Raw genomic sequence first — 10,633 nt, 5'->3', positions numbered from 1 at the left:
GAGGAACGAGAGTCGTTTCCGCCCGACCAGATCGATGGCCCGTGGGACCACCATCGTGACCATTGCCTGTAGGAGCTGAGGTGCGGTATCGCACACTCCTGCAGAAACAACAGGTCAGCTTTGACCTTGGCTAGGTAGTCCAAGGTCGCAACACATCGCGTAGTAGATTTAATGCTACGCACATTTATGGATACAATCTTTAAACCCATATTAAAGCATTTATTCTCCTACCAAACCCACTGTCTCTGAGAGTCCCAGACCTTTAGTCTGCTCCTTCATACCCGTAGTGAGCTCAAATTCCTTCACTTTGGATGGGCTGAGGTAGATCTCCTTGGCCGTGTTCTGCTCCAGTGGCATCTGGACATTTGATCTTACTCGGTGCTGAATTAGTGTGAACCGTTTATTAACAAAGTGGGACAAACCGTCAAGCGAAGTGGCAGCGAATTAGTGCCACTTTTCGTGAATGAGTAGCTTTCAAACATTGTATTTCACCTCTCCCTGTATAGAAGGTTTAGAGGGACGGGTGGGGTGTTTGGGTAATTAACAAACTTTTTTTTGGGGGGAAAAAAATAACACCTAGTTTGAAATGTGTATTAAACTGGTATTTAAATAAAGGCAGGGCGGCCAATTGCTTTTTTTGAGCCGGTTCTTGAGTGGAAGCTAGAAGTTTGCGAGTTGTATCTTCGCTGCCTCCCTCCCTCCGCTCAGTGTGTGGATTGTGGTGGAGAGGCAGACCACCCACAGTGTGAGCAGGCAGAGTCTCTCACAGCCCGGCGCCATTGCACACACAACTACTGCTGCAACTCAGCACTCTCGGGGAGGAGGGAAAAAAGAACATCGGGAGGAGAGGGGAACAAAAGCTGAGAAAAGATTTGGACGCATTTGTAAATGAATGGACTGTGCGCAGAAGGTGAGACGTGACATTAGCGGGAGTTTGATCCAGCGAGGGATGAAAAGAAAAAAGTGAAAGCACCAAAAGTTCCCTTTGAGTTGAGGAGACAAAGGAAGCGGGTGGTTTGATTCAGTCGCGAGGTATGTGGCTTAAAGACTGGAAAATGATTTCGCTTCTTAATACTTCTCTCTTTATTTCTTCAAACTTCCTCGTAAGGAACATGGTTTGCAACCTATCTGGAGTTAAGAGACATGCAGGGCGCTTTATGATCCGGTCTTTCTGCTGCTGAAGGGTTGGCTGTTGCAGAGTAGAGTGAGAAACCTTCAGACTGCTGAATGAACTCGATGCAGTGCAGATGGCAGAACAGAGAGGAGAGATCTGCCCGTGGAAAGCGAAATGATGCATTGTGTCGCCTTTGCTTACGGCAACCCGCCGCCAAAACAAAAAGAGAAAATGTTTATTGGTTATTTTAAAGGGGCTGGAGGGGCTGGATCTCCCGCAGCCGGGAGGAGTAGGAAGGCCCGGGGAATAGAGGTGGTTGTTATCACTGGGCACTCGGGTCACTATATTGTGGGAACGGAATGCAATTCTTAGTGTTAGAAACTAAATACTGGTTTTAAAATAATAGCATTGTGATAAATCATGTAACCAATAAAACCAGAAACGAATTGATCTTGCCAGTTTCCTCAGTTTAATTTTTAAAAAAAAAATTTAAGTTCATTATTTTCTTCCTTATTCCTCTTCTCATCTCCGTCCTCCACCGATCTGACTGAAGTAAACCACTCTTGGGGGCCGGTGTCAGTGGGGGGGAAATAGATTGGCTCTTTTTTCTCGTTTAGCTGGAAGTTGGAGGATTGATGCCAGAATAAATGTGAGGCGTTGTGAATGCATAACAAACCCACATGTAGAATGTGACTGGTCTGTGTGTATGTTGCAAAAGAAAACACTCCCCAAAATCCTTATGACAGTCACAAAAAAGGTATTAAAGCTGTTGAAATAATTTTGACACTTGTATTTATATAGCTTCTTTAACATAGTGAAACATCCCAAGGTGCTTTCCAAGAACATTGTCGGACAAGTATTGACACCTGACCAAAGGAGGAGAGATTAGGACAACAGCAACTTGTTTAGCGCCTTTAAAGTAATAAAACATCTTGAGATGCTTCACACGAATGTTTATAAAGCAAGATGTGTCACTGAGCCACATTAGGGTAGATGACTAAAAGTTTGGTCAAAGCGGTAGAGTTGTCTTAAAGGAGGAAAGAGAGGTGGAGAGGTTTAGGAATGGAATACCAGAGCTTGGGGCCTAGGAAGCTCCAGGCACAGTCAGAAGTGGTGTTGAGGGTGCTCAGGAAGGCAGAATTAGATGAAGTAAGGGCGTTTTGGAGGGTTGTGGGGATGGTTGAAATCGTGGGAGATAGAAAGGCCTTTGAAAACAAGGATGAGAATTTTAAAATTGAGGCATTGCTTAACCAGGAGCCGATGTAGATCAGTGAGCACAGGGCTAATAGGTGAATGGGACTTGGTGTGATTAAGGATACGGGCAGCAGAGTCTTGATGACCTTAAGTTTATGGTGGGTAGAATGTGGGAGAAGTTTAGAATAGCCAAATTTAGAGGTAACGAAGGCATGAATGAGCATTTCAGCAGCAAATGAGTTGAGCAAAGCCAGGTGATGTTATGGAGAGGAAATGAGATCTTGATGTGTATATGTGGCTCAAAGCTCATCTTGGGGTCACACATGACACCGAGGTTGTGAACAGACTGGCTTAATTTCAGACTGTTGCCAGGGAGAATGGTGGAGTTGATAGCTAGGGAATGGAGTTTGGAGTGGGGACCAAAATCAATAGTTTCAGACTTCCCGATTATTTAATTGGATGAAATTTCTGCTTATCCGTTACTGGGTGTCAGACAAACGGTCTGATGATTTAGCAACATGTGGAGGAGTCGCAAAAGGTGATGGTGGGGTGTTGTGTGTAGGCAGTGTACATGAGAAAACTGACGCCGTGTTTTTGGATGATGTTGCCAAGGGATAAATGTTGCGATCCTGTTAGGGGCCATTAACGTTTTAAAGAAGAAATCCAAACACCCTGTAATTATCCGACACAAAGCAAGCACCCCTAAATTAACACTGAAGGCTTATTCTATAAACTCAGTTCTACTTTTTACTTCCCTGCAGGAAGTTCCCTTGTCTTACAAAATCTTGAAGGTTCATTAACTTTTCCTGGGACCAACCAAAAAGTTATACCATAACCCTCTGGAATTTACTTTAATTTTCCTTAGTATTCCAGCTGTTCTTTGAGATACAAAGTACAAGGGGATTCTTCCATTAGCTTTTGGCTAAGGGATCCTCCAATTTTCTTTAGCGACATCAACTATGAACTGTTTCCTTGTCCTGGCTTTGGACAGACATAGACTGTTTTTCCCAGTCTGCTCCCACAGCCTCTGCTACAGCTCTTTTTCCAAGCTAATTATTCAAGCAAATTGTTTTCTGCCACAAGGCCTCTGTGTGGACCACTGTAGATTTCTTCCACTAGCTGCAAGCTAGAGCAAATCTCCCAGCTGCTCTTCCCTCACAAAACCCAAACTGAACTGCCTGCTTCTGTCAGCAAACATGCACAGGTAAGTTGTTTTACAAGGTCAGGGTTAATAGTGAAAAACAAACACAGGCAACCTTTTAAGTGTAATGACCCAGGCTTTTTTGAGTTGCATTTACATCAGAGTTTTTACCAGTTTCTCAACCAGCTGTCACCATTTTCTACTGCTAAAACTTTAATTCCTAAAGCTCAAAGATATAAACCATGAACTAGATTTTCATAACAACATGTAGATGAGAAATAGGTGGCCAAAGATAGATCCTTGGGGATACCAAAGGTAATGGTGTGGGAGTAGGAAGAGAAGCCATTGTAGGTGATTCTCTGATTATCACTGAATAGATATGAATGGAACCAGTCAAGTGCAGTCCCTCCAGCTGGATGACAGTCAAGAGGTGTAGGAGGAGGATGGTGTCACAGGCTGCAGACAGGTCGAGAACGACAAGGAAGGATAGTTTACCTTTGTCACAGACACATAGGATGCCATTGTGACTTTGATAAAAGCTGTTGGTTGTGTTTTTCTTTGAGGAGAGTGGCGATAACAGCAGTTTTAGCAATGAGAGGGACAGTACCTGAAGAAGAGAACAGTTAACAATATCAGCTAACGTGGGACCAGAGGGGAAATTGGGTGGTTAGCAGTTTAGTGGGAATAGGGTTGAGAGAGTGTGTCTCATGGACAAGATGAGCTTAGAGAAGGCATGATCACCATTACTGATGCTAGATTTTAAATTCAAGATTTATTTCTTCTTCCTTAGTTCTCTTCCCAAAGGCAGGCCTGACCCACAAAGCCACGGCTTCTGCCAGAGGTAGGGCAAAGACACAGGTCCCAAATCCACCCCAGCCGGAACGGGGATCGAACCCTGTGCTGTTGGCACCAATCTGATCCATACTAGCCAACTGGCCCCCAAGTAGTCTGAGCTGCTGTGGCAATATCCACTTTTACACGCATGTTGTAGCCTAGAGCTATGGATAGTGATGGTAGAGGCCCCAACGTTCTTTCCATCATGTGGCTGACCAGGAATTTCTCCTGCTCTTACCACCTACTATAGGCATATGTTAGAAGGATTTACAAGTTGATATTCAACCTTTTATGAGTACACATTCCTTGGCCATCACACCCTGGAGTGGGACTTGAACCCGGAGCTCCTGGCCCAGAGATAGGGACACTACCCACTGTGTCACAAGATGATCTCAAGATTTATTTAATTAATTAAATTTGAATTCCCCAGTTGCTGTGGTGGGATTTGAGCTCATGTCGCTGGATCATTCTGGGTTACTAGTCCAATAACATAACCACTATGCTACTGTACCCCTAAAATTAAGGAATAGTGAGCAGTTTTAACAGCAAAGAGCAGAAACTGATAGTGCTCTCTGTCATCCAGTCTGATCACAGAATTGTTACGGTGCAGAAGAAGGCTATTCGGTCCATCATGTCTGCACTGGCTCTTCGAATGAGCAGCTTGCCTAGTGCCATTCCCCAGCCTTCTCCCCGTAACCCTGAACATTTCTTCCATTTCAGATAACCGTCTAATTCCCTTTTGAATGTCTTGATTGAATCTGTCTACACCGCACTCTCAGGCAGTGCATTCCAGACCTTAACCACTTGCTGTTTGAAAATTTGGCCTCCTGTTGCCTTTGCATTTGCCAGTTGCTTTAAATCTATGCATTCTCGTTCTTGATCCTTTCATGGTGGGAACAGTTTCTCCCTATCTACTCTGTCCAGATCCCTCGTAATTTTGAATACTTCTATCAAATCGCCTCTCAGCCTTCTCCAAGGAAAACAGTCCAAACTTCTCCAATCTATCTTCATAACTGAAATTCCTTATCCCTGGAACCAGTCTCATGAATCTTTTCTGCACTCCCTCCAATGCCTTCACATCCTTCCTAAAAAGGCACCCAAATCTGGCGATAGATGGCTAAGCCAGTTGTCTGCCATATCTGTCCAGATCTGTGACCCTTGGATTTTAGGGTGTAGAATTGAGTGTTGTACCAGGGTGAATGACCAGGGTGGGAGAGAGTAATGTTTCAGTGGGGACAATGGCTACAAACATGGAGGTGAGCGTGTAGTTGAGAAAATCAGTAGCTGGAAGAAATGTTATGGCGAACGGTGGGGCAAAGGCTAGACAGCTGGAAATTTGAAAGTGCAGTTGTAGGTGAAGTGGGGATAGGTTTCTTTTCCAGGAAATAGGGTTGAGGTGTGGAAAGGGGATGTGAGTGGAGAGTGATACAAGATGGTCTTATTTATGATTGATATGATGGGACTAGCAAGACCAGGTGAGATGGCACAGTCAGGGAGGTGGTTGTGAAGATAGGCTGGGAAGTTTTATATGGAGGGAGAGATTTGAAGGGACACGCAGATGTTGAAAAATGGAAGTCAAAGATCAGCCGTGATCTCATTGAATGGCGGTGTGGGCTCAGAGGGCTGAATGGCCTACTCCTCCTATTTTTGATGTTCTTAAGAAGGATAAGAGAGCAGTGAACTCTGAGAAAAGAGAACATGATGAGTTGAGATGGAGGTTGAAAACGCCTGAGGGTAAAAAGTCATTCAGTGCAGAGGTTGAGGGAGGAAAGCAGTGAGGATACCTTGGTGAGAACATTTTTATTGGACTTGGGTGGGCGGTAGAGAGCAAAAATTTTAACTGAGGTGAGAGGTGTGAAGCAAGGGAAATTATCAGCAAAATCTTATGCCTTTTGAAAAATTTCAGGCAGTGGAACGATTTCCGGATCCTGATTTCACACGGGTCAGAGGTGTGGCGATAAGATGCTCTGCGGCAACTCGCCAAGCCTCCTTCAACAGAACCTTCCAAATCTGCGACATCTACCACCTCCAAGGGCAAGGGCAGCAGACATGGGAAAGCCACCACCTGCAAGTTCCCATCCAAAACCACACACCATCCTGATTTGGAATTATATCGCTATTCCTTCACTGTCGCTGGGTCAAAAACCTGGAACTCCCTTCCTAACAGCACTGTGGGTGTACCTTGACCACATGGACTGCAGCAGTTCAAGAAGGTGGCTGGTTGCTAACCACCACCTTCCCAAGGGCAATTAGGGATGGGCAATAAATTCTGCCTTGCCTGCGATGCTCACATCCCATGAAGGAATAAAGATAAGGTGGAATCCTCTGGCAGGCAGCCAATTAACAGCTGCCTCTCTATTTAGCGTCCAATCAAAGATGATGGGCGGGTTCCCAAGGCAGGAGGCCCAATCAGAGGGGCCCACAACACTGGACAGATGGTAGCCCCACTGGGAGAGGTGGACACTGCTGAGGCACCTCAATATGCAAGCTCTCTTGAATGCCTACTGAAGATTTAAACATAAGGGAACCCCTCCACAGGATTGGTCCTGGTCTGTGCTGCGACCTTTAGATACATGTGGCTCATGAATGGGAGCAGTGAGATGAGGCACTGCTGGCTTTCCTGACTGTTGCTGGGAGGCTGCATCCCCAATGCTGGAGGCCTCCTGACTCAGTGGGGTGGATGGAGTGGGGGTGTGGAGCATCTGATGCTGGGAAATTCCTGGCAGTGTCTGCACCTTGGCCTTAAGTGATCCTAATTAGCTACCTGGCACTATCAGGCAGGCAGCTGCTGCCATTTAAAACCCATCTCTGGAAAAAGTGCACAGAGGCAGGAATGTATCAGGGAGATGACCTGATGGACAAGTTTCAAATTTGCTCCCAGCCTTACCTCCAAAGGGCCTCTTGGAAGATTTGGAAGATTTTGCCCTATATGTCCATTGCATGTAATAGTATTTCACTTCTTTTTAAGCAGATATTGTAACCTCAGTGTAGCTGTATTTTTTATGTTCCTTACAATTAATTATCTCTTCTCTTTCTGGTTCAGGATTCAAGCATGCCATCGTCTCACCATTCCACAGTTTCACAATGAACTATAACACCAGTGCCAATAGAAGCGTGGGAAACAACACTACACATGACGATGGTGGAGTCATAATTGCGGAATCAGTTGCCATCATTGTCATTGCTGTGTTGATCTGCCTGGGAAACCTGGTGATTGTCGTAACTCTTTACAAGAAATCTTACCTCTTGACACCAAGCAACAAGTTTGTCTTCAGCCTGACTCTTTCCAATTTTCTGTTATCTGTTCTGGTGCTCCCTTTTGTTATTGCGAGCTCCATCAAGCGAGAATGGATCTTTGGGGTGGTTTGGTGTAACTTCACAGCCCTGCTGTACATGCTTATCAGCTCAGCCAGTATGATGACCCTTGGAGTCATTGCAATAGATCGGTAAGACCTGTTTCATTAGCTGCCTATATCTGTTATAATAGAGAAAAGACCCTGTAGAAGTGATATAATAGAATCAAAAGGAGTAACACGCTTCTTCCTTGCTGTTGAAAAACTCTTAAGAATTTGCACAAATAATCTGTATTTACTGCATTTGTACACTGAATCCATATATGGAACACCACATTTTCAAAATTCCTGTTACATTTCTTCTAACTTTATGAGGATTGTCAAACTTTACGGGGATTTTATACAGATGTGGAAAAGAAAAATTGCAACTATTGAAGATGGTAGTTGGATCATCATTTAATTCGACAGCATCAGAATATGACGGGGATTGGACTGAGTAAGAAAGAAAATGCAAGATACCAGTGTCAGTTAAGGCTGACCGTATGATGGCAGCAGTTGCTGATTAAATCGAAATAACAAGAAGTGGAAAAAGAGGAGGCAACTGAGGAGAAAATAATTTGCATTCAAAAGGTTGTTAAGCTTTGAAACTCGCTACCCAGAAGGCTGTAGAATCTCAGTCATTGGGTATATCCAAGTTGATTGATTCCTTTAGCATTCAAAATGTAAGGATATGTGGCTGGTGCGGGAAAGCGGAGTTGAGGTAGATCAGCTGTAATCTTATTGAATGGTGAAGCAGACTTGAAGGGCCAAATGACCTGCTCCTCTATTTCGTGCATTCCTAATGTTCTTATGTTTGTATATCACCTTCAATGTGGAACAACGTCCTGGGATGCTTCAGAGATTTAAGGATAAAAGGACAGAGAGCTGAAAATTTGGTGAACTCGATGGATTTTAAGAAGGGTCTTAAAAGATAAGGAGGTGGCAAGGGCTTAGGATGGAAATTCGAGGGTATGGGGTTTAGACAGCTGGAAGTATGGCTGACAGTGGTGTGGGATAGTGGATGCACAGGAAATTGATTGAGAGGAATGAAAAGTTTTGGCAGGAGAGTGGGGATTGCAGTGCTGGAAGAAGTAATGGAGATGGGAAGGGGTGAAATTATGTTGGGTTTTAGAACTTTATATTTGTGGCTTTGGGGGCTTGGAAACCAATGTACATGAGCAAGGACAGCTGATAGGCCAATGCAACTTTGATGAAGGATAGAATATGGGCAGAGAAGTTTTGGATAAACTGAAATTTAGAGTATGGAAGATGGCACACCAGCCAGGCGAACATTGGGGTAATTGTCTGGAATGGCAAAAGCTTGAAGTGTTTCAGTTGCAGACAGACTAAAGCTGAGGTGGAGGTGGGCATTAGGAAGAAGGTGGAAGCAGTTAGTTATTGTGATAGAAATTTATAGTGATTCAGAAGCTTAACTGGGAGACCATGAGATGCCATAAGTTCTGAAATGTCTGGTTCAGACTAAGACATTGAATTGGAAGGGGCTGGAGCCAGTGGCAAGGCCAGGGAACTTCTGCTGTAGTCTGAGTATCAGACAAACAATCTCGTAGCCCAGAGGCTGAGAAGTGGTGGTGGAGAATCAGAGCCTGGATATCATTATGTAACGTGAAAGCTGGCTCCCTGTCTGTGATGATGTCAAGGGAAAGCATGTAGACACAGAAGAGGAGGGGGCCACTGATGCATCCCGAGATAATGGTGCAGGGCTGGAAAGAGAAGCTATTTCTAGAGATGAAATGGCTAAGATTGGATAGGAACGGAAAAGAGGCAAAACAAAATTAGCAGAGGGCAAGGGAACAAACCAGTAATAGGAATGTAACATTTAACCTTAGATCAGTATTTTTTTAGTATATACTTGACTAGAAGTAGCTGCGGTTTCTTTGTTTCTACACGTTTCCTAGCGTGTTTGAGTATGCTGATATAACTATTACTAGAAGGTAGATGGGATATCAGGTGATGTGTTCCCAGTCACTTTGGTTTCCTGCAACTTGTTTGATCATCTCCATGGATTGGATATGAATTTTCAAGTGATTTTCTCCCCTCCAAATTTATACTTTTTAATTTATTCATTCATGGGATGTGGACATCGCTGGCTGGGCCAGCATTTATTGCCCATCCCCAGTTGTCCTTGAGAAGGTGGTGGTGAGCTGCCTTCTTGAACCGCTGCAGTCCATGTGGTGTAGGTACACCTACCATGCTGTTAGGGAGGGAGTTTGAGGGTCTTGACCCAGCAGCAGTGAAGGAACGGTGATATATTTCCAAGTCAGGATGGTGAGTGGCTTGGAGGGGAGCTTCCAGGTGGTGCTGTTCCCATGTGACTGCCACTCTTGTCCTTCCAGATGGTAGCGGTTGTAGGTTTGGAAGGTGCTGTCTAAGGATTCTTGGTGAGTTTCTGCAGTGCATCTTGTAGATCGCACTGCTGCTACTGTGCGTCGGTGGTGGAGGGAGTGAATGTTTGTGGATGTGGTGCCAGTCAAGCGGGCTGCTTTATTCTGGGTGGTGTCAAGCTTCTTCAGTGTTGTTGGAGCTGCACTCAATCAAGCAAGTAGAGGGTATCCCATCACATTCCTGACTTGTGCCTTGTAGATGAAAGACAGGCTTTGGGATGTCAGGAGGTGAGTTACTCGTCGCAGTATTCCTAGCCTTTGACCTACTCTTGTAACCACAGTATTTATATGGCTATTCCAGTTCAGTTTCTGGTCAATGGTAACCCCCAGAATGTTGATAGTGGGGGATTCACCAATGGTAATGCCATTGAATGTCAAGGGGCAATGGTTAGATTCTTGTTGGATATGGTCATTGCCTGGCACTTGTGTGGCGCGAATGTTATTTGCCACATGTCACCCAAGCCTGGATATTGTTCAGGTCTTGCTGCATTTGGACATGGACTGCTTCAGTATCTGAGGAGTCGCGAATGGTTCTGAACATTGTGCAATCATCAGCAAACATCCCCATTTCTGATGGAAGGAAGGTCATTGATGAAGCAGCTGAAGATGGTTGGGC

General features: G+C 44.6%; 1 protein-coding gene across 2 annotated transcripts in view; it reads left to right on the top strand.

Annotated features, from left to right (window-relative positions):
* Positions 1-744: 744 nt before the first annotated feature.
* gpr161b (G protein-coupled receptor 161b) overlaps positions 745-10,633 on the top strand; it is a 31,725-nt gene continuing 21,836 nt past the window's right edge. The window contains exons 1-2 of one of the 2 annotated variants that reach the window (XM_078559698.1): positions 745-910; positions 7,327-7,729. In XM_078559698.1, the coding sequence (XP_078415824.1) occupies positions 889-910; positions 7,327-7,729 (425 nt within the window). In that variant the 5' untranslated portion in view covers positions 745-888. Of the gene's footprint in view, positions 1,033-7,326; positions 7,730-10,633 lie in introns of both variants that reach the window. The other variant, XM_078559699.1, reaches the window with a different exon arrangement.

The sequence above is a fragment of the Cetorhinus maximus genome, chromosome 16 (genome assembly GCF_964194155.1).
Source record: "Cetorhinus maximus chromosome 16, sCetMax3.hap1.1, whole genome shotgun sequence".
NCBI lineage: Eukaryota > Metazoa > Chordata > Chondrichthyes > Lamniformes > Cetorhinidae > Cetorhinus > Cetorhinus maximus.
This window is presented reverse-complemented; position numbering and strand designations above follow the sequence as displayed.